The sequence below is a fragment of the Bombus pascuorum genome, chromosome 14, assembly GCF_905332965.1.
Source record: "Bombus pascuorum chromosome 14, iyBomPasc1.1, whole genome shotgun sequence".
Lineage (NCBI taxonomy): Eukaryota > Metazoa > Arthropoda > Insecta > Hymenoptera > Apidae > Bombus > Bombus pascuorum.
The window spans coordinates 5,439,346-5,464,552 of NC_083501.1; the positions used below are offsets into that span (position 1 = coordinate 5,439,346).

The following is a 25,207-nucleotide window of genomic DNA, read 5'->3' on the forward strand; positions in this document are numbered from 1 at the left end:
TTATCGATGAATATTTCAAGAGCGAAAGGAACGTGGACATTCGTTATAATAATTAATTGATTCATCTGTTTGCATATCCTAGGCTATTAACTACACTACTACACTTAAGCTATTAGGTGAATAAGCTAATAGCTTCACAAGCTCGAAATAACATTCTTCAAACGTTTTATTACGCTTGAGAAAATCGTACGAGCAAAGGCTAAATATTGTAATACTTGTAATACACCCGGTACAATGATGCGTGTAGGATACGACGTGTAAAGGGAATTTGAACAGGAAATGGGGCACTTTTTAGAGAACATCAGTCGAAGGAAATTATCTCGTTGGCTCGCCGGGCTACACCGCTGTAATTCCACAATCCTCGAGGGACAGAAATTCGCAAATTCCATTTCAATATTAATAACATGCTTGCGTATACGGTAGCCCGCACGTCCACTTTATTATTTCTTCCTCGTTGCTCATTTTTTTGTTCTTTCCTTCTCGTTTATTCTTTTCCGCGCACGTAGAAGATTGGGGATGAAATTTTAACAGTGCGCGCTCATTTACGACACTTGTCTCTCTTGGAGACAGGCGGGTTGGCCTCGCGTTCCATCCGGTTTGTCAATTTTTTCCGAGCGATTCGTTAGGGAAATCGACGCTACATGGTAGTAACGTGATGGCGTGAAAAATTGCCTGTTCCATTTTCTCTCGAAATTGATAGCTCGATATCGAGAGGCACAGAAAGGAGTAAAAAGGCAAACGAAAAATAAACGGTCGGCTCGCGTAACGAAGGAAAATTAATAACACTTTGTATTTCGCGAATATTTGGTTGCACAGTTAAGTGGAATAGTCGTTTCATTTCGGGGCGTAAAGGCGATGGCTAAATTAAAAATTTTCCAAAATCTTATGCCCCAGACATTGTCGAATGTTTAGCTCGTAGCTTTCATCGCTGTCTTTTTCCTTCCCAGACTAGGATTTTTTTTTTAAACAGTTTTAATTGTAGCGAAAACGAGAGAAGGTTGCTGAATCTTAGTTATTCGTAAGAGGATCAAGATTCTCGTATTTCGATGCTCGTTTCGGAATTTAGATACTTTAGGTTTCGGAGTTTCATATGATACGTTCTTTGATTCTTTAATTTGTGTTGTGTATATATATTAATTTGTATTCTGTAATTTGTATTGCAAATGTAGGAATGTGGATGGTATTTAAGAGAAGAGAATCAGTGGTATTGTGTCGTTTTTCAAAGGATCAAGCTTCCCTTTCAAGTTATATTCTTTGAATTTTATTTTAATTTGTTATATTTGAGAATTTGTTATAGAATTTGAGATATTTTTCGTGATTGTTCTTCGCTCGAATTTAGATGCCGTAGTATGCGTTACATTTAAGAAAAGAAACTCGTTGGCTTCCGCAAGGACATATCCCCTGGTTTTCGTCGTCGATTTCGTTCGTTTTGAGATACGTTGCAGCGGACTAAGAAGTAAACGATACGTATTTTTTTTTATCGATGGAAAAACATTTTAAGGGGCTGAAAAAATGGTCTGAAAATAATGGTATCAGGTGTGGATTTCATTGTTTCGGTTATATAAACGTAATCTTTTCGAATGAAATCGTTGGGAAAAGTTGCGTCACAATGTGAGATAAAAACACAATAAAAAATAGCAACCCCAGTGAAAAGTAAAATGCACAATTTACTCAATTTTATTGAACAATTTAAAAACTAAAATAAAATACACAATTTACTCGATTTTATCGAACAATTTTATGAGGGTAAACTAGTTCTTAACTCTGTAATAGAAAATCATCAAATATACCGTTTTACAGATAGACGAAACAACGAAAAATAAAGATACAACGATCTGAAAATATCGCTTTTGTCTATAAAATAGAGATTCAAATGACTCACACTGTCAGAAATTATATTTTCTCGTATGAATGTGATGATAGTTATTTCTATACCTATTTATATTTATACTATGTGTATATATATATATACACACAACAATAAATATATATAACAATAAAAATATATATATAATAATATAACAATATATATAACAATAAAAATATATATAATAATATAACAATATATATATTGTTTCCATATTTCTCAGCTTAAATTTCGTCTCGATTTACAGATTGTTGCATACCTACGACAAAGATAAGAGATTGTGTTTTTTATTTCCAATTGTGATGCAACCTTTTCCAACTATTCTATGCGCAAAGGCTGCGTTTATATAACCGAAATAACGAAACCTGACACTTTTATTTTTCAAGGGTTTCATCCCCTGAAAATGTTGTTTTTCCGTCGATGAAAAAAAAATACGCGTTGCTTATTTTTTAACCCACAACAACATATTTCGAGACGAACTAAATCGACGAAAGACACCATCTTCCTTGTCAGTTATTTAACGAATGTTTCGGTTTCTTCGTTCTCAATTTGTATTTGCATCTTTCACTTATCCTACGTCAATTCGCTTTACCGTCTAATATCAGCAGAAAATTTCGATATTTTAACGTATAGGAATTTAAATTGAAAAATTCGAGATTTACATCCCTGCAGGATATACGGCGTATTATTTAAATCACGATAATAACAGTTAATGTGTCGCGTTGAAGCTTGCATGAGTCTTTAGACTTCCGCCTATACCTCAAAGTAACTTGCCAGCTCGTAGCTACCAGAGAGTGACGAGCAGGATAAATTGCACCATTGCCTATTAACCGGTTCAGCCAGGCTAAAGTATAGTCTCACCCCTTCTGGCTGCATGGAAATTCATTCTTGGCCTCTTTGTGCCACTATGTCTTACAACCCTCATCCTATAGCTTCTGTAAATCCTATTTACGGTTAGCGAGAAAGTAATGTCGGTTTTTAAGCGTACCAGGGTAAACAATTTTAAATGTCTCGTACTTCACCGTTTACGATCAAATTTTACCCGAATGGTATGTTCGTTCTTCGTCTAAATTCAGAATTTAACGTAGACCGAGAGCTTTGAATAATCTGACGTGGAACTCGAGAGAATCCGTTTATCGAAGAATTATGAAAAAGCGAAAGATCGTCGAATATCAAACTAGTACAACGATTAGAACAATAGAATTTATTATTATTATTTACGTTAGAATTTATTACAAATTATTTCAATCTCGCTCTCGTTGCATACAAATAGAAAATGGCTTTGATTTCTCAAGAAAATTTGCACAACATCTAAACGAGAAATTACGAGATCTAATTCTTCTTACGAAAGTCTACTCCATAACGTTCTCGGTTAAGACTTGTTCCAAAATAAGTTCCAATTTAGTGTTCACATTTAGTGTTTCAGCATGTCTGTCGCTCAGTGGCATTGTTTTTCATGGCAACCATTCTCAAAGCAATTAGTAATTACTTAATGAAAATTCCTCTCAAACTCTATACTACCGCATTCATTGGCACGTAGCACGTTATACGATTAAAAGAAAATAACACTTTTTAATTATTGTACCTACAGCGTTGTCCAGAAGAAATCCGCAATTATCTTCAGTTAATGACTCGGGCATTCAGCATCTTCCGCTGGAATTAATTTGAAACAACCGTGGATATAGGTCGGGTGTGCAGTCAGCTTTCTTTTTTTCTGTCGGAAGAAATATTTGAATAGGTGCAAGTAAGAAATAACCAGACGGAGGGTGGTGCCGATGTCATTGTCTGGTAAGAAATTGCGGAGAAAACAACGTGTCAAGCTGAACGAGTCAAGGCTGCGACATTATCCTCGGCAAATCCCACATCGACGAGGATTTCACAGGCAACTGTGCACGAGGAACGCGCGATGGCCTTCTGTGCATCCCGGTATGTTCCTTTGGCCGTGGCGCGTTGCTGGAATATTTGGGAATGCCGTCTTGCAATAATGCATGCGTGAGAGTTGATAGACTCATCAGCCTGTGAAATCTAAAGCGATCTACGTGGGATTTCTATGGAAATCAGCCAAACGAGGTCGTTCACGTGTGAACCTGGCTCCTCTGATAGTTCGCTTCACCGATCCTTTCAAATGTCAGGGAATTGGGAAATTGCGAAGAATTTTGGCAAGCGTTTTCTGAGAGTTTTCGTTAGGAAATTATGATTTATATTAAATCGACGCGCGTTTCATATTGATAAAGAAATATCGCTAATTAAATTTTGTCCTAAGCATCTGTCGAGCTGCTCCGAAGAAATTGAATAATTCCGTAAGTCACAAAGCAACGAGAGACGAATCGATCGGTACAACTTTCTCGAGAATTTTCTTGGGCTTTATTTTTGCTCTTTCGTGTCAGTTTCTCGCGATAAATAAATCTACGAGAGTAAATGATTCGTTCGAAGAGTTCGATATTAATCACATACACGGAATTTGCAACGTAACGGAATTTAAAACGACTTTATATGCTTCCACGTGCTTCGTACAATTCGTATATTTTCCCAAAAGTGATATTTCCAATAGAAAAGTGGGAATTCGCTAATTATTTGAAATACTACGGAATTTGGAAAATTTTCAAGATTAATTCTAAGTATTGTATATATAGTCGGCGTTAAAAGATGATATGATTCGAAGCAGAGAAATGCGAATTTAGATAAAACGACACGTATGTAAGTACGACGTTGCTCGCGATAAAATTTGCTGCGCGTATATAAAAACGAGAGATGTTGGACCGATGTCAGGTCGTTTGCATGGCCGTGCATAGTTTACGAGATATTTAACAATAAAAATCGCGTTTCACGCGTTGCCACGTAAAGTATCTCGCGCTTTATTACACGTGCAAGCACGACGACAACAACCCAATAACAATGGTAATCATCGAGTTCCCGGATTGGTAGCCTCGTAAATGTTCATTCTTTATCGTCATGTATATACATTTCTCTTCGTTAAAAAGTTCCCGATCGAGTAATAAAAAATACCAACAAAAGTATAGGATCGAACTACATGCAAGTTCCATTTGAGTAGAATGACTGGTTTACTGTTCCGTCAGGTTAGACGTCATAAGCGACAGTAGTATAACCCCCTATGGTGTCGGCCATACAGACGTATACTTGGCGTTTTTACAGAGGGTCAGCTTTCATTCAGCTTATTTCACTTCGAGCTTAGCTTTTAAATCGATTCCAATGGTTCGGTCTTCACTTTAAATAGATTTTAACGCGTCTACTTGGATTTTTACAAACGTTTCACTGCGTTCAGCTTTCGATTTTCATTTTTAAATAGCTTCCATTGTTTCCATTTCGATTTTCAGTTTTATATAGCATCCATTATTTCTATTTCGTTGTTCATTTTTAAATAGCTTCCATTGTTTCTATTTCGATTTTCATTTTTTAAAAGATTTTTTTTACCGTTTCTGTTTGGAGTTTCATTTTTAAACAGATTTCAGTGCTTCGACCCGCCACCGAGTTCTAATCGTCTGCTTCGTTTCGAACGATGTTTTTGTATACAGTCTTTAAAATGTTATTACGTCGGAAATAAAGAAGATTGATGCTGATGGAGGAGTAGAGCTCTCTGAACAAAGGCTCTTCTTCTTTATTTTATTTTCGTCTTTAAAAGATTGAATTATATATATCAGGTTTCGTGAAATGTTTTATTAGTTTGGTCTCTCTCTACAAACGTTTCCTTTGTAATGCTATCGTATATCTCGTTTATACGTAATTAATGTTAGGCATTAAACAGATACATTATTTCAGTCAATTAAAATTGATTTTCAAATGGAAATATTTTTCCGTATACAAGTCATATCCTTCATCGATATGGAAAGATACGTGGATAAATATTTGTACACTGTGTAATCAATTATAATTTGATATCTACAAATGGAAATAAAAATAATTCTGTATCGTATAGCGGAGGACGCATACACGAATATAGATTTATTACAGTGTGAATAAAACAAAATAGATAGATAAAAAGTTACATGCAAAATGTGTAGGCAGCTGGATACCTTTGATCGATTTTATATGATTTAAACATAAAAAAGCTTATCGAATACAATAAACATCACGATAGTTGATGAACAAAAAAAGGAAAAAAAGGAACGTACATCGCTTTGTTACACGCTAGCAAAAAGTACAAGAAACCTTGTTTCCCTGCCTACAAAATTTTATCAAATTTCATTTCAAAAATAAAACGTGAAACACGCGGGATAGTTTTGTGATCAATTCAATACAATCTTCGTTGTACCTGGGACCGTGCATTTTTTACTCTATCACACATTACCGAAACACAAGTTTATCCCACTTTTCATCTAAATCTTCAGTTTTGCGCTAGGTACATAAAATTCACGTTCGTTCGTATATAAAAATTCAATACGCGAATGCCTAGAATTTGTTAATGTTGAGATTATTAGATGTATGTGAATACAAAGGAACGCGTGGATAAATTGTAAGGTAGAAAATATATCTTTTAAATACTGAAGCGTAAATACAAATCGGAATATAATATGAGCTGATCCAGATCCGCACGCTAGCAGTGTTACCCTATGACTGGAAACCCTGAAGCCAACGTCGCCTATTTACTCCGTTTATGGTTTGCCTTCGACGAGGTCTTTTGTCTATACGCTGTCGATGACCTCAGTGCTTGAGAAAACTAAAAGTCCAGATGTAGAGTTTTCCTAGAAGTTGAACACTTCAACAGTTAAGAATCGTCATCGCTATTTCATCGTTTCTACTTGGAAGCCGATCTTCTTTCGTTCGTTCATCGTCTCTGGGCGTATTATGCTATCGTACGACGTTGTTGATCCACCGGACCGGATATTTTACGTAAATCTCGTACGTTTCACGTTCATAGTTTCACGCGTTGATACAGCACGCAATGACACGGTAAGGGAACACCAGCAGAAATATCCCCGGGCGATTGGGCTACTGGCTTGACGTTTATATTGGCCTCTCGATATATCGGGCCCGTGGAAACCGGATATCGGTTACAGGTGCGCTGCCCATGGTGAAACCTTGTTAATCCGGAGTAATTGGGAATAGATGTGGTTAATGGTTAAAGGAGGGCTGCGGATTATTGCGGTTTGATTTTCGTTACGATGGGGCAAAACTTCGTCAATTCGGGTTAATTAGAAACTCCAGGCAGGGATTAGGTGTATTAATAGGGTTAAACCAAGGATTGATAGCGGTGCGATCGAGAAAAGATTGATGATAGCGGACGCCTGTCCAACTTCCGGCCCCCTTTTAAACAACCGTCCAGTTTCTATGGGTACGCAGCATCCACGAAGATATTCCTTTCAAAGATTAAGACTTATACGCATCTTTCAATGATTAATCGACTGGAGTTGGCAACTAAGTGATTGTAGATTTTGTCAATATCACCTAATGACAAAATCCGCAATCACTTAGTTGCCGATCCAATAGTTGTGAGCGGACAACGACCTAAAGTACATACGCAACGAGTATGGTGGAAATCGTTTGCAAGAATTTTAAAACGCGATAACCAATTCACGATTATATAATGGTTTACGAAAGTATTTGAAATGGTAGAAATTCTTGGCGAATATATTGCGTGCGCTGTATGCATCAGGTTGGAATTTCATTATCACAACACTGTTAACGAGAAACGATTATCGTTGACCAATCTGAAAGTTTGAAAGCAAGGCTATATATAGGAATTAGAAAATGTTGAAAATCTGTTCTAAACATTTTCTAATTATATACACATGATATATATTTTGATAAGATATAGGAGATAAATTAAAATATATTTATAATAAGATAAATTAAATTAAATTATAGAAGATAAATTATATATTAATTAATTAATTCCTATATATATATAGCAATTACAAAATGTTTAGAACAGATATGTTAAATAAATGATATATTTCTTTGTACGGTCTAGGCGAAGAATTTGAGGTGTTGAAGTGAATTTTCTATGTTATAATATAATATAAGAAGATCTTGACGTTTGTGCGATTAAATGGCAGTTTGAACGCTTGTTTAATTCATTCAAATATTCGTTGTAAACCAGCTAATTAAACGAATAAAGGGATCCTTTGTTGGAACGAGTTAGAACAGGTAATTCGATATTTTGTCAGAAGCATTGCTTCTTCAATCAGTGGCGATCCCATCGAGGGCAATATCAAAGTAATTTCATTTTATCGAGGCAATTCCTTTTTTTTTCTCGTCGCAACAAAAGCTCGCGTGTCTCTCAACGGAGATGGCAACAGAAATACACGTGACCATTTCTGTCGCAGGAAACGAGATACTGTATCGCGATGAAGCTGGAAATCTCCTGATCTATAATGTCACATCGAGGAAGCCGAGGAAAATCTTAGACTCGAGTAATAACGTGAGTATAACATGTTCCTCTTCTATTCTTTTGTCCATCGCCAACAGGAAATATCTCTACTTGTCGAAAAAATAATCTACTTTTTCCTATTCGATATTCATTTGTACATGTTTGATATTCGATTGTATTTATCGTATACGTGACGTTTTAAGATTAATTTAGATCCAATTTCAAGCTACGGATTAAATGAACATATGCAGTTCATATAAGTGACGTTTGATTAAAAAAAAAAAAAAAAAAAAAAGAAGAAACACAAATCTGGGGCAATTATCGCGTACAATATATATGCAATGATGTATTTGTGCAGAAATATTGTAGGTACAAAAATAGAATTAGGTAGCGAATGTGTTGATAAAATTATTAAAAAAATCGTTCGACTATTTAAATTTTATTTTTATGAAGAGGATTAACGAAATTTTACGTGACATTGGAATAAATTTTGCAAAAGATTCTCTAGAAATATAACGCGATTAATATTTACTGTGGTCTACGTTTAATTTTCAGGCGCTGATATCGAGCTTCGATCATCAACTCTCAGCCGACCGAAAATACCTTCTGCTGGCCCTCGACTACCAGAAGGTAAGCTACATTTACGCGGCACATTGAACTAGAATCCGGTCTTTATCGGCGCCAGGAGCTGGCAGAAATGAAAATTTCGCCGTTATGATGCCGCGGATGGGCCGGAACTGCGAATAAATTTCGAATAGACTGACCGACGAAATTACCTCGTTTGATAGGTTTCGATCAATACTCGCACCTGCTAGTCATTTACATCGGCGGACAAAAGAGGACCAACGATAGGCGAATTGCAAAATCGTTTCTAACATATCTGAAAAAAATGGTAAAAGTAGCTGGAAGAAAATTTGAATGCAAACAAGAAGTAAAAAGTAGAAAATTAAGCAAACTCTCGGCGATGAAGATGAACGATCCTCTCGCGATGAGTTCGATGAATTTAATTCGAGTTCCGGCTTCAAACTTTTCCACCGATTCTAGTGGAACCAAGAATTCCGTTTTTCAAGTTTTCTTTCGTCCGAGGGAATTGAGGATTCATTTTCAGAAGTTTTTCTTCGTTAAGCCGAGCTAGGCGATTCCATTTTTCGAAACTCCTTTATTAAGGCGACCCACAACCGAGTTTTGGATGTATGTAAATATGCCAAACTTCACCAGCCATTTTCTTCCAAACTACTTGTCCAAATTGTATAACTTACGCTCCAACAAAATTTTACCGTACTATTCGAAAAGTCAGAATTTATGATAAAACATCGATTCATCGATATTGTCAATTTAATATCTCAATTAAATTAACTTGTATATTTTAGTTCTCGTGGTCTTGGGAAAATTTCCACTTGCAGTTCTCATTATCGCAATTAAGTAAAATTTATCCAATCTGGTTATTTCACTAAGATTTACATCGACATAAAGGAACGATCTTTTTTCCCAATTTTTCAATCGTGAGTTTCTTTAACCCTTGTACAAGTATAATTGCCATTCTTTTATTATATTTATCCAGCAAAATGCGAATCAACTTATTCATGAGTCAACTTATTACTGTAGCAAGATTTACGGAGAAAAGCCACCTCTTTTTCGCATTTTTGAGTTATGAGCTGTTCTTTTAACCGTTGACCTATAGTTTTCATTCTTCGAGGAACTTCGTTCACTGTTGCAAGACGGGAATTTCATTTGGCGCATTACATCGGCAACTTCGTTTCTTAGCAAGTTTAACGCATCGATCAGACTGTAGACGTTGGCGTACGTTTCGATCTGAATGTGTAACAAGATAATGGCCATTATGGACTCGTTGTTACGGTTCTCCATTTCCTGGTGACTGCTTCCGGTGTATAGCGATCGTATTCGAGCCGGTTTACAAGGGAAAATAAAAGGGCCTCCTTGCTGCACTATAACGCGGGACAGTTGTTTTATCACCCTTGAAGTTTACATTTGCATTTAAATGAATCGAAAGCCGACGCGGCGACGAGAATAGGATCCGTGCTTTTTTTTCGGCCTTGGTTACCGTGAAAACGGTTGGACCTGCGGATTATTTGAAATTCACCGGTTTGGCCGTGGAAAAACACCGAATTTCGTTTTGAGGTTTCGATACCGTTTTTCCGCTAACACCTGTCGGTTTGCTTGCTTCGCAAACTCAATTACGTATCTCGTTATTGCAAAATAATTGCGCGATTTGACGCGTTGCATATCAACGCGATCAGCTCCGTTTACACTATCGAAACAGGGACATAACGAAAAGAAATGAAAGTAAAACGTAAAGCAAATAAAAGGTAGGGGGAGGGGGGGAATTTACAATGAAAATGATAGCTTTTTTGATTCGTTCGAATTCAACGAATAAACGAAATTTCTTCTCCCTGTTATGTAGACGGTGGATTTCTATGCGATTTTCTATTTTTATTAATATAAAGAAATGGAACATTGGAATATTATTTAGATTTTTCCACGTTACGTGGCTTTTCTGTGTGTTTTTGTACTTTGAAATTTTCATTGTAAATCTGTAGAAATCCGCAACTGTGTCGTTGAATATTCGCATATTTTAGCCGATTTGTAGCAGATAAATGTTGACGAAAAATACGTAAGAGCGTTGTCCAGGTACTTTCGAGAAACAGTATATTTATTTAATTCTGATCCGCTTTCCGGATGTTATTTGGAACAATTTTTATGGCGTTATTTCTAGCGCGACTTTTCTGGTAGTCGAAAGCAAGCCAATTTTTCGATGTTTCCGCGCGAACGAGGATTATCAAGTTTCGAAGTTATATCGAGGCTGGAAAAGTTTGCCACGCGTATCACCAGATATAGCGAGTAGACTTTTAGCCCGTATCGAACGCATCGTGTGTGGCCTAGTTCGCCACTAATAAACCGGAGAATGTGCCAGAAATTACGACCCTCGAATATTTTTGAATCGACTTGTCGATGCAGTATCAACTTCCTTCTCTGCTACTTTACTCGCGCAACTTACTTCTTAAAATCGACTGAGCCAAAATTGGGTCCAACTTCAGCTTGGGTTAAGGTTAGCTTACGACCAGACCTCTCCACCAACGTTTCGATCTTTTCTTTCCAAGCCGCGATGCTCGAGGACGACACGAGATACAAGATCGATTTAAAATTTCAAATTTTTTCGTTTCATTCCTCGTCAACCATTATTTGTAAAAGAAAAAAATATATATATATTTCGGTCGTACATCTCTGACGTGAAAATTGGAAAGTTCGTAAAAATCGAAACCGATCAATTCAATTCTTGTACACGCGAATTATCGAAGCTCGAAGTTATCTCTGGTTGCCACTGGTCCTATTAAATTCCGTTAAGACGCCGTGTGAGCCACTCGTCGTAAATAGCAAAGTGATCATCGATGACGAATGCGACCATACGCAGAATGTTGTTGGGACACGTGTTCCACTGTAATTCCTAGCGCAGAATGCCAAAGCACGGTGTGCGTGGAACAGATACACACCAAATACCATATAATGCCTGACATGCATAGCGCCTACGCAGGCGGACGATGGTTCTGGCTTCCTAGTCTCCTCTCGCCATTCAGCAGCACGCATAATCGACCAACAGGAGGTAGGTACCATCCTACACACTGCCTCGGCCCAATTGCATACATTATAGGCCACTGTATCCCAAATCTCTTCTACCCTTCAGCCCTGTCTCGCAGTTACACCTCTCTCCACTTATCTGGTTCTCACAGTATTTCTCTCGGAAGAACAGTCCTTTTGTTTTCTCTAATTTTATGCGTTTCTGTGGAACGTGCGCTTTATCAGTCGTGTACGTGGTTTACTTAGCCAGCTGAGTGTTAGGCGAGAACATTAGTCGAACATAAAACGCTAGCACGTAAAATGTAAAATATGAAATAATGGAAAAAATCGAACGACGATGTATGTTTATGAATTCATGAATATTTTTGTAATTTTTGTAACATTGTAATAGTGTTTTTCTAATGATATATATTACTGTCGTAGTTGTTCTTATTTCTACAATTCTTGCTATAATTCTAAGCTTTCCACAGGTCTCGAACGCGTTGAGAAACTTCCAAATTCGAACTAAACGCGATTATCTATTTTAATCGGAGTAGAACGTCGTAATTATAGTTCCAAATGCGTTTTCATATCCAGCAGAATTAATTTCGAGTGGAAAGAACGAGCGTCGAGGGAGGTAGTTGTAAACTTTCTGTTGGCACTGTGTTTGCTCGGGCCACTGTGAATGCAAAACGAAACAGCGAAGGAAGAAAGGGAAACCGAAACTCTATTCTTGACACGAGACATCCGAATCACGTTCATCCGTCGATCGAAAGACAAAAAATTCAGCGAATCGCGTGGACATCCGCGACGATTTGCATCGAAGTGGTGTGTTTATCGTAGACGGTTCGTTAAGGAGCGGTACGAGGACAGAATGGACCCTCCGGTTGGAAATCCAGCTGGCCTGCACGGTCGTACATAACTCAGGATTTCACGTGCAGCGGTAACAGGATGGTCCGCGGATCGTTGCCGCTGTACACGCAGGTCGTGGAACCGAAATGCTGGGGCACGGTTCGCGTACAAATGTTGCGAAACTAGGAGCTGAAGAGTAGAGGGGCGGAGAGGGGAGGAGAAGACTGCGGGGGTTGCTAGCGAAATGCAGACAAATAGGAAAAGAAGAGGACACGGACTGGATGAAGGGAGGCTGGCAGTGGTACGGGCGACAAAACGAAGAGAAGAGGCAGAGGCGAGAGCGCAGCCGGTGCAACGTGATTCTAAAATAAATCTATTGGATTTTGAATTTGAATACGGGACACGAGCGCGGCCGACGTTGTATTACGTACAGGAACACGAATAGAGGCCGTCTAAACAGCTCACAGATATTGCTTTTTGAAACGTACACAGGGCCTGGTGCGCGCTCGATATATGCACGTCGATTGGCGTGCTGAATTTTTTAACTGCAAGGCGAAAGAGCGCGTGGTAATTTCGCTCGATGTACATGTCGATTGGAAAATATTACAGCTTCGTGTTTGAGTTTGTTGGAAGGTTCATGACATGATTAAGAACGATTGCCATTTTTTTTCGTTGAGAGAAAGAGACAGAGAGTTACAATTTACAGCTGGCAATGTTTATTTTAGAATCAATTTCACCGATGTCATATAATAACGAGATTTATCGCTTGTCGAGCTACACATGACGTTTTAAACGTCAATTGTGCAAATAGAAATTTGGAAATGAAACTTTTCAAGGAAACGGTTCAGCACTAGGCACGTACATAGGGCAAAAATCTCATATCTAGTGGCAGATACGGTTTGCATTTTTTAAAACGACGACGCGTCATCATCGTTCGTTAACGTATAATTTTCATTCGTAATTTCGTCTCTAAATCAAAGTCGGTCAGAAGCAAGCAAATAGCTGGATACTTTCTAGAGCTATATATATATATATATGAAATCGAAGCGGAGTATTGGTTTTCGAAGGAAGAACTCGGTGTTCTCCACGAATTTTATACGACCCTCGAGGCGTTCTCCAACGTCTCATCGTCAAAGGATCGCCTGTAATGAGGCCTGCCCCGAGCACTGTCCTGTTTCTCGAAATCCTCTTAATTCGCGCCGGAATAGTCATTTCCAACGGTTCCCTTCAGGTACTTGCTCCAGTTTCACAACTGCGAATATCTCGATCGCTTCCTCCTTCTCGTTTCTTTATCCGTTTATATTTTTCGCTCTATTCTCGATAGTTTCGTGGCGCGGACTTTTATTTGCCAACGCTATTTACGGTGCATCGAATAATTTCGTAGACGTTGGTCTAAAAAAAGTTTCGCCCTTACGATACGTAGACGGGGAGAACCGAAGAAAGTTTCGGGATTAAGAAGAAGCGCGACGAACGGTGCTCGGAGCGATATTAGTTAAAGGAATTTCAAGGGGCTGTATTTACGATATCGCCGCGTGATTGCGAGGGAAGCAGCCATCGCGGTAAGCTGTTTGGTCTACCCTTCTGGACGATACGATGCAGCTGCCGTTGAAATGCACGCGGAGACCAGCCAGCGGTTCTCAGCTCTCTCGAATATACCTCGTCGAATACTAATGCGAGGTTTGAAATTCGTTCAGCTTTCCGTGCACGAGCCCGAACGAGTCCTCCCCACGGTCCTTTTACTCGTTTTCCAATTGAAATTACGAGCCCTCGATGAGCGTGATGTCCGATTCCACGGCTGTACAGCCTGATCCAACATTGACTGACTTTTCAACCACAGTGCGTCTTTGCTGCGTTTCAGGGTAAATACGAGCGTGGATGCGATGGTTTCAGAATTCGTTTAATGCCGTTGTTAATGGCCCTGTGTTTTTGAGGCTAATTCGAGGATTTCATTTGTAGATTTTAGACGCCGTTGGAATACACAGTACGATAAACAATTTTGCACGTTTGTTTTATCAAATATGATCTCATATTCTTGAATCGGTATACGAAAATAGCAGCTTAGGTTGGTTTCTCTTCGTTGGTGTCTTCTTATATTCGCGTGTCTCAAGTGCGATTTGTAGATTCAATTATAGGTTAGATAAAAATCATGAAATAAGCAAGTAGGTTAGGTTAGGATTGCTTTCTTGGTGTCTTGTATTTGCGTAGCTTGAGAGTATACCGAGAATTTAATTACAGATTGGAGGAAAATCGTCAAACAGACAAGTAGGTTAGGTTAGAATTCTTTTATTGGTGTCTTGTGTCTACGTAGCTTAAAAGTAACTCGAGGATTTAATTATAAGGTAGATAAGAATCGTCAAATAAGCAAGTAGGTTAGGTTAGAATTCTTTTATTGCTGTCTTGTATTTGTGTAGCTTAAGAGACAATTTGAGGATTTAATTATAGGTTAGATAGATATCATCAAGCAAATAAATAGGTTAGGTTAGAATACTTTTTATTTGCCTCTTGTATTTGTACGTTTTAAAAATGAGGATTGGATTATAGGTTAAGTAAATGTCATCGAATAAATACCAAAGTAATTAGTTTTGTACTTTCGCTGCTAAATATAATTCGATGCTCCTGAGTTGGTATGTGAAGATGATAAGTCATATTAGAAACGAGGTGCTTAACAATGCGATTTCTTTTCCTCGGTCTTTTGATATTAAAAGGGGGGCGGGAAGTTGGAGTAATGGGAGTGGGCGCGGCATTACCGGCATGCAATTAATCATAGTGATTAATGCCATCCTGTGCAGCAATTAATGCGTGTAATTAATGACAAATGTTATTATTATCGCCGAGTCACTCGGAGTGAACGATCAGATGTAGTTAAGTGAGCCTCCTCACGAGCGAACGAGGAAACTCATCGATTAATTCGATACGTAAACTCGACCCACAGATCGACAATATCACATCGCATTAATCTTTCAATTTCCATAACTCAGATTGTTCATTTCTATCTTTATTGATACGATCGAACATGACATCTTTACACGTATTATATCCTCTACATCCAAATGGCTATTCGTGCTTTCGTACTAATCTTCCACTAAACGTATGTTTGCAATAAATGTTTCATCATTTCTGTATACATTTCCATATTGGCTCCAAATTTCATCGATATAACCAACGACAGTCGTGTTCCATTACAACCCTAATGAAATCTTCCAGTGTTTCATGTAACGTGTGTAACATATAGATACGAAATCTTTTTTTATGTAAATATTCCACTACTTTGATCAGCGTAACAACGAAGATGATGTATCATTACGCTGCTAATGACATATTCAAACAATTTCTCGCAACGCGTACAGGATAAATACGAAATCCGTTTTATGCTAAATATTCAACTACTTTCGTGAATCGATGGTATCCGAATATTAGGAAAATCGGTACGAGCGGGAGGTCCCTTGTACCAGATGAATCTCATAACTAAATTAATCAAAGAACGTCGATCGTACGTGGCAATCAGCGATCGAAACGCGGCCTCTTTGGTTCGCGGTAAATAAACACGCGCGCGTCAGCTGGAAAAATAATACTAATTGGAGCGAGGGAAGCTCACAATGGCCGTCTAATGAATTTCCGGTTGCGAGTGTACACGCGTAGACAAGTTTGCTGATTATTGGAATTTTCCATGCGCAGGTTAGCGCCGACAGACAGACGGGGAGGAATAGGGTAAACGAACACAAAAAAGGAGGAAGATAAAAGGATAGGTAGAGCGAGAAAGAGGGTGGCACACGACTGAACACGAATAGAAAGGTTGCCTCGTGGCAAAAAGGAAAGCTACGAAAGAGAATATTGCTGTGCCACCATCCGGTCCTTGCATCATTAGAGGATGCTCCGCTTGCATGATACCATGTCACGTTGCTCGCCGCATAATGTGTACCTTCTGCGTGGAGTTTTATCTTGCGACGTGTATCGCGCGCATTTAATGAAGTCACGCCGACAAGTTTCAAACACCCATGGCGGAAAATCGGTCTCGTGCCGCGATCTCTGCTCGTTAACGCCGTGTGCCATCCCCCTGGTTGCTCGTATTTTTCTTTCTTCGCTTTCCTACAGCACCCTGCTCCGTGTTTTCTTTCTTCTTTTTTTCTTTTTTTTTCTGGAATAAGAAAAAGTATTTATCGGAGGTTTACCGTAAAAAGAGCTGTTTGACACGGTTTCTTATGGTAGTCTGCGTGATAGATCGACGTAGAGATGTTTTCTATAGCGTAGCTTCAGATCTCGTTTTTTAGGCTTTTGGAAAATTTAGAAATTATTGCTACCTTGTTAATGAACTATAGATATTAGGTTGTCCGAAAAGTGGCTTTCTTTAGCAAACGTGTCTTTTTATAATAGTGTACCTTTATACAAACGTGAAACCAAGTCTGTGAAATGTCAACAGAATAAAATGGGTCGTAATAATTCGACAAAATAATATAAAGCAAAATACGTTGTACGTTTATTATTTCCTTATAAAACGGAATAAACTTTTCGGACAACCTAATATTTATGTTAATTCCTACTCTTAGGAATACGATTAAAAGCATGGAACTTGGGTAGTAGAATATTTGCATTGTTCTATCTGGTAAATTTTAATTAGCGCTATACCTTGAGATTCTCCGTAAATGTATAAGTGTTGGTGGTCTACTAGCGAGAAGTTGCCAAAATTCTCGAATAAAGTGCTAACTCGAGCAACTAACTGAACGCCAATTTTTTGGATATTAAAATAAATGGAACAGGTTGAAGTAAAGAATTCGCGATCGCTTGTTGGTATTTTCGTCTTTTAAGCACGAGAATCCAGGCTTACTTTTGCGTGAAACTGTACGGCGGAGGGGGAGGAGGGGCAGAAAATCGCGCGTTATTTTGTAGCAGCGGAACGATAAACGTCGGATGTCGTTATAATGCAGCATAGTCGGTTATCAGCGCATACTCCCCCGACACGATGTTTACACAATGCGTCGTCGTGCTTTTTGCACGTCCAATAAATGTTGCCGTGTGCCCGGCATTAATCATAACGCCGATCAAATTGCAATAAACGCGAGGGAAATAAAAAAGACGTCGACACATAGCGTTCTATCGTACGAATCCAATAACTTGGATCGCTAAAATCTCATTTGCATCCGACGGTATGATACATTTACAATTATTACGATTTTATTTTAAAAAAAGTAAAAAAGAAAAAATAAAAAAAAAATAGCGTGCCAAGTTAATTTACCAGCGTCAAAATTTTACGCTATATGTATATTCACGAATTCAGATCAATTTTAATATAAAAGTTTTACTTCGTTGCATTCGATTACTAGCCATACTGATTCGTGAAAATATTCGATCGCTTTAAGCGTCGTTTAGATTTTCCTCGTGCCCTCTGATTGACATAATTCTTTTCTGTTATATTTTACTGACACGACACTTTCTAATCTTTATTTCCAATTATTACCTTGTCCGAAATGTTCTTTCATTTTATAAGGAAATCATAGACAATGTTTTTTGTTTTTGTATTAGTTTATTGAATTATACAACATAAAAATAGAAATACAACGAAATGGATTATTCCTAATTCAATAAAATAATATAAAACAGAAATTGTTGTTCATCTATTATCACTTTATGAAACGAAAGAGACTTTTCGGACAACCTAATACATCTTAGAACGCGCGAATGAATGTATCATTCTGTTTGCAGAAAAAGATGCAAAATCATAATGATTACATAATCGGTACAAACTTGCACGTTCTAAATTTATCTTATAAATAACGTTTAGAACGCTTTTATTCCTCAATTCGCACGATCCAGATATCGTTCACGATCCACTTTTGATTCACCAGGGAACACTTGTTCCTTCTACGAAGTCCAAAGGATAGAGTGTCCCTTAGACGTTTTCAAAGGTATCCATTAAGCGCGGAACAGCTAAATGACGAGCAGGGAGGCTATAAAGCTCCGAGTACCTGGTTCTCAACCGATGACCATGAAGATTTAACGCTTCTGGTCATCGCAAAAAAGTGTCATCTTATTTATTCAACGCACATCCACTTCATAGCTTTCGTTCAAAGTTAATTCTAATCTGGTCACGTTGCCCTGTAAAATCGGTTGCAAATGGTACCAGTAATCATTCTTTCTTTCTTTTTTACTTTTCGTGGTCGCCTGAACAAAAGAAATGTCTGTCAGGTGGATTGGGATCGTTTTATATTCCGTTTTACGATTTTGCAATTGTAGGACGAATGATCGGAGAGAAAAAGGAGAATTTCGATGGAATAGGTTTTATACTAGCGATTTGTGTGTGATTTCGTGGATCGTTGATGGGATTAGGGATGGCGGAAGCAGCGATTGGTTCGTACGAGGGTCATTTTGTCGGTTGAAACTTCCATAGAGGAATTTGTGTTTGTAAGCGAGGTAGAAGAGGTTGGATTCTCGGTTTACTCGCATCCTCGAGTCTTGTGACCGTGTCGTAGATTGGAAGTGCATTGGAGAAGAAATCTCGAGGCGAACCTGTGATCGTCACACTGCTTAAAATAATTAGAGGATTTCTTCCCTGTCTATTTCATCTTTATATCCACCCATTGTGTCTGTATATTTGCTCTCAATGATTGTATCGAAGTACATGCTTATCACGACAGAGTAGGCAATTTTTATAAACGCAAGTGTTCTTCCACTTGCAACGCTATCCGTAGATAGAAAACGCTTTATCCATGTCCGATTGGACGAAAAGATTGTGAAGAATTCCTTGTTCAGTATAATCGAACACAGGCTACTGTAGGATCTTACTACTACAGTTAGTTTATTAACAATAAACTGATTAAACAGATGTTGATTAAATAGGGCACGATGGTTGTTTAACGTGAACTAATCACAGAAACGTATCATAATTAAGACAGCTAGATAGTTAATTTGCAACTCTCTTCACCACGGATCCAACGCTCTCTCTCTCACGCGGACCACACTCTCTCGACAACGCTAGCAACACTATCTCCCTGACTTCTCGATTCACACTCTCTGGCTTCTCCACTGACACTGTTTATAGTTCTCCCGATATCTCTTAGGCCTTTCGTCCACGATACTACACTACGTACAACGTGATAAATGTCAGAACAAGGCGATTGAATTTCAACGAGTAAATATTTCTCTATCGCGAAAAATCGCAATGTACGTAAAAGATTCGTACGAAATTACATCCTCGCCCCGACGAGTAATTATATCGAAGACAACGATCGATTATTCCTACGCGTTATGGAGGAAAAGGTGAAAGCTGGAACGAAACGCGACGGAGAGAAAGAAATAAGCATTTTGCTCGGACTCTTCGAACGAGACGGATCATTTCGAAGCGTAACAGCTGCATCGTGGTAAAAAAAACACTGTCTCATTAATTCACCGCGGGTTGGCCGATTAATTAATCATTACGTTTGCGGGACGTCGGATGAATGAGCCAGCTAGATTGAAAACGTGCTCCAGCCAGCACGTAACTGCAATGAACTATGGGAAACGGATGACCGATCAATTACCGCGGAAACCCTTTGACGGTGGCCACAAAGAACAACGGACTCGACGCCGCGCCGCGACTCTGGACGACAAGAAGCCCTTAGCAAAATTCCACCATGGACCCGTCCCCATTAAAATGTCAACGCGATCGAGCGTAACACAAACTGGTTCTGCGTATCGATTTTACTTGAACTCAAATTCTCTTCGTTCGTCCCCCTCTTCCCCTTTCCTCTCTTTTTCATTTTTATTTTTCATTCATACCGATTCCCTCTCTCCCTCTTATGTTTCTTTTATCTTCGTTCTGCTATCTCTGATCCTTCTTATTCTTCTAGCTTTCGGTTCTACCAATTCTTCATTTTTGTACGTTCGTATATTTTGTTCTATTCGTCGTTTCTCTGCCTCTACCTTTGATCCTTCTGTGATTTTCAACGACATCAATTTTTCATTCTCTTTAATCTTCTCCCCTTTTCATTTTTTCCGATTCCTCTTTTCTCTCATCTTTCATCTTCTCGCTGTCCCGGTTCTACCTAGCTTTAACTATATTTCAATTATAACGCGGCAATTATTTTTTCTATTCCACTCTGTCAGTTTTTCTTCATCTTCGCCTTTCCCTGTTTCACGACGATGCCGTTCCTGCTTCTCCTTTTTCCTCCTTCGACCATCCTTGCTTCGAACCTCGTTGTTTCTGTATCCTGCAATCACGCTAATCGATCCTTCCTCTTCTCTGTCGCGTTCCTTCCATTTCTTCTTCGTCTTCTCTCTATTATCTTGCTCTCTCCTTTTTCCGATATCGGTAATATTCGATCGCAATTATTTACGAACCAGTGTTCCCACCGCCGAAGCTCCGGCGTTGAATAGTCGTTTCACCGGTGAATTATACACGGACTAAATGAGATTACGTATAATTTCTGGCGTACTTTGATTCAGTCCCGACGAATTCCACTTCACTCGGCTGCCTGCCCATTTGCGTTGGGTAACGTTCGAGGAGCTCGGCCGTTCCGCAACACCGAGCCAATTATACGAAGCCTTGGTCGAGTTACTGCTACTTCGCGAGTTCAATGGATTTCAACGATGTTTCATCTTTCGCACACATTCTTGCATCCCACGAGTATACTCCGCTAGCATTACACGCTTGATTGCAATTGACGATGAGATAATGTAGCGCGCAACGTACCTTTTATCTTCCATCAAAGCTTGTCGCAAATTGTCATCATAGACCTGCAGCTGATTTGCTTAAACATCTAATATAAAAGATGAGTTTCTTCCTTGCTGGCAAGACCTTCTGTCGACAATTCGATTATATCTTCCGTGGACTTTGACTTCCAACTGACACGTTGCAGATGGAACGAATAAAAGGAGAACGCGGTAGATGTAATCGATAAGTGGAATGCCGATAATGAGAACCTTTCAACCTCATCGTCGAAAACTTTGCCAGAGCCTTTCGCTTGGATTCTGATCTTTTTACCACCACGCTGGACGACTTGTAAATTCTTTCCGAAAGAGTGTTCAGTATGCGAGTTCGAATTCTTATGCGTTCGTAAGGAATTCGAAGGTGCAAGAGCGACTAGCGCGCGCATAATACGCGAAAAGGAAATACAAAATATTCGATACCTTCTCATTTCTTCAAGTGTATTCGCCGAGATAGAAGTTTACATAAACGAAGAAGAGTGGTTGTAGAAAACACTGTAAGTGCTAAGAAACAAGGTTTCCAGCGTTAGGGGAAAGGACTTATGCGTTGATGTAGCGTAACCCAAATTCCTGAACAGGAAAAGTGTATCTATAGAAAACTTCGTATACACCGTCTGTTAGTTGTAAAGGAAACTGAACGTTCCATTCATTTAGACAGATATCATTCGTTTAAATAGACAGTTCGTTTCTTCGATGGACTATAACGTGACCCAATTCGAGGAAAGTTATCTTGACTTGAAAAGCGCTGGTAGAAAACACTGCGAGTGCCGAGAAACAAGTTCTTCAAGAGGAAAGGGAAACTTGTGCGTTAACGTAGTTGGAATTGGAGAAAAACTAAACTGAATTTGTAAAGAATCTTGGATGCGTCGTCTCTTAATCGTAAAGAGAATTCGATATTTCGTTCGTCTCAGACAGCTGGCGTTCTTCTAAATAGACAAAAGCCAAGAAACGAGTGATCAACGTTTAACAGAGTTGTTAATAACAAATTTTTCTAATTTTCTTTGGAAATATTCTCGGCCTATGAGTAACACGTTCGATAACGTATCGACTATTAACCGATCCAAGAGACATCAAGAAGTTGTTGAACTAATCTTAGAATGGATCGATCTTCATTCACTCGCGCGATGTTCTCAGCGAAGGACACTGTTTGCCGAAGCCAATCTATCTCGAAGACGAGATCTCGATTCTCGTCTCGCTGATTCCATCTTCTACCGACGTTCTTGCTAATTATGTTCGCACATGCTGGCATAGTTCTGTCTCGCAGTTTGCTCCTTAGCCCTCTGCTGGGCTGAATTATCGCGCAGACGTTTCAATCACGCCAGTCAATCAAACATCCGCGGCCTTACGTACTATTTACATTATTAGGCGTAGTCGATTTCGCGATTCAGTAGCTGGAGTTTGTAATTAGAACTAGGCAACGAGGCGTTTAAGTGGTAGGAATGCCTCTTAGTCAGTGGAGACGCTGTATATAAAGTTTGCAAATAATCGGGAATCGGACACAATTACAATTTTTCGTGTTTCTTCGCTCGTTTCGTACATATTTTATCGCTGAAAAAGGAATTTAATCGCGAAAATTTCAAGCCAACCGTGATAAATCTCTCGCTTTTCTATGTGAAATGCCGAGATAACTTTGCTTAGATTTTGTCCGCTTAGATGATTTATTAACGCGCAGTGTGTAAAAAAGGAGGGGAACAAAATGAAAAGAAACGTCGGCTTTTAAACATTTCCTTCTTTGGACAGAGAAGCCCTAATAAATAATTAATTTTCAAAATTTCAAGCTTACAACCGCGAACGAATTTTCCGCTCTTCCGTGTAAAATAACGAGATTCTGTCAAGAAAGCTACTTCGGAAAATAAGTCGGAAAAATCTGAACTTTTGCTGTACCGGCTTAAATTGGCACTCATAGGGATATCTAGTCTGTGTCACCTTTTGCTCGAACGATAAAAAATGTTCGTACTCGCTTAAGCGTCAACTAAAGAAGACATAAAGCACGAGATTCGTCTCTCGACCGTTACTTTCCCTAAAAAATACTCCCATAGACGAGCGTAGATCTTTCGTAAACTGAAATACCTTGCTCAGTAACGAATACAAGGAAAGTTCGTTTTACGTCGAAACCGAACGAAGAAGCGATAAATTTCGTTTCGAACGGAAGGCAACTGTCTAATTACGCGAGATCCTATCAATTTCGAAATGTAACAGTGACGTTACAATGGCCAACGGTGAAGACGGTGAGGATCGAATGACGGAGCAGCCGAACCGAACTGCCAAGTTTCCATTAGTTTTAACCAATTTCGAACTTATGTCGGCAGGAAAGGGGGATGTAATTCTAGCGGAATAAACGTGTTCGAGACACCTAATTGGTTTTCGAAAATATTGCGACGAGTTGGATCGAGGCTTGTTTCGTTCGGTTGATTGGCGATGGACCGGTTGCTCGCGAAGGAAACGTTGATCGAGGCAAGTTTCGAAGTTTCTTTCTCTCTTTGGGACGAAACGAAGTGACGAGTATGTGACGCCGAGCGAAAATGCTTGGAATCGCTTGTCGTTGTAAGGGTGTAAATCCTCGCCCCGAAGATTGATTCGATTTAGAGAAAATTGCACGAGATATCTATCAAATCTTTGTTTCTATGTGTTCTTGATCCTTTCCTTCCTTTCCTCTTTGACGTTACCAACTCTGATAAAATCTTCCTTTCACCCCTGATTCTCTCAATCGACGTTTATTCGACCGCCTTCCAATTCGTCAAGGACCAAATGACCAAATTCTCTTCCCTTTTTTTTTTTGTGATAAAATTTTCGTTCACCCGGTTCCTGTCGTAAATACGAAAGCTGTAGACCTAAAGTCTCGAGTAATACGATTTCGTACGCGGTCTTGGAATTCTCATATTGTGTACCAGGGGAAGTATTACGTTTCTCGAGGCAGCACGAGCTCCTCGAATAATCATGAAACGCAGCTGCAAATAGCGCAACGACGCTCTTTCTAGGTTTGTTTGTTAGTCGGCTAGTTTCTATGGGGTGGTCGCGTGACATTTACATTCGAGGCAGAACGAGTTATTGCGTTTCGCCGTGGTAGCGAGATTTATAGTTGACGCGTCGCTTAGAGCTATGTACGAGCGCGCGTACTTTTTCTTCTCTAACGGCTTTGAAAATCGACAGACCAACCGGCGAAGCGTTTTGCTCCATTTTCGATCGCCGGAACAAATAGAAATACAGTGAGCCGGCTTGGTGGTTACCGTGCCACGGGGATATCCAATGGAAAAGTCGAAGGAATCGACCGTTCGTTTCCCCCTAACCTTCTCCGCCGTCCATTCCCATTGTATCTTTGACGTTTATTGTTTAATAAATTTTTCAGAAATTTATGGACTTTATTGTTCGCTCGCTCCTTCCTCCGAGATGAACCAACGGCCCTGTAAAACGATAGGAAAACTAAGAATCGTTTGCGAACGCGATATTTCTGCTGAAATCATTTTATGTCTTTCGTAGTCATCGTCCTTCATCGATAATTGCCGAGCGATTGACTTTTACCGTTTTGTTCCGTTTCACGTTCAGTTGAAATAAAATTAACATTGTGCGGGAAATATATTTATTTACATATTCACCATTCGTTACAGAGTCAAGGGAAAGATCGCGGAAAAATCGCGTTGGCGCTGAAAAATTTGGAGAAAGTAAGTCATAGATTGAATGGGATAGAAATTTCGTGGAAGAATATCCAATACTTTGTGGAAATCCATTGCGCGTGTTAGAATGAGATTTAAGGAATTACACTTCGATGTTTTCAAACTTTGTTGAGGTTATTAGATGTATGTGAACAAAGGAACGCGTGGATAAATTGTAAGGTAGAAAATATATTTTAAAATACTGAAGTGTAAATACAAATCGGAATATAATTGAGCTGATCCAGATCCGCACGCTAGCAG

General features: G+C 39.0%; 1 protein-coding gene across 4 annotated transcripts in view; it reads left to right on the top strand.

The window, feature by feature from the left end:
- The window catches only part of LOC132914090 (venom dipeptidyl peptidase 4), a 292,561-nt gene that overhangs the window by 75,224 nt on the left and 192,130 nt on the right, over positions 1 to 25,207 (top strand). For all 4 annotated transcript variants that reach the window (XM_060972911.1, XM_060972908.1, XM_060972909.1 and 1 more), the window contains 2 exons: positions 8,152 to 8,246; positions 8,751 to 8,825. In XM_060972911.1, the coding sequence (XP_060828894.1) occupies positions 8,152 to 8,246; positions 8,751 to 8,825 (170 nt within the window). The remainder of the gene's footprint in view (positions 1 to 8,151; positions 8,247 to 8,750; positions 8,826 to 25,207) is intronic.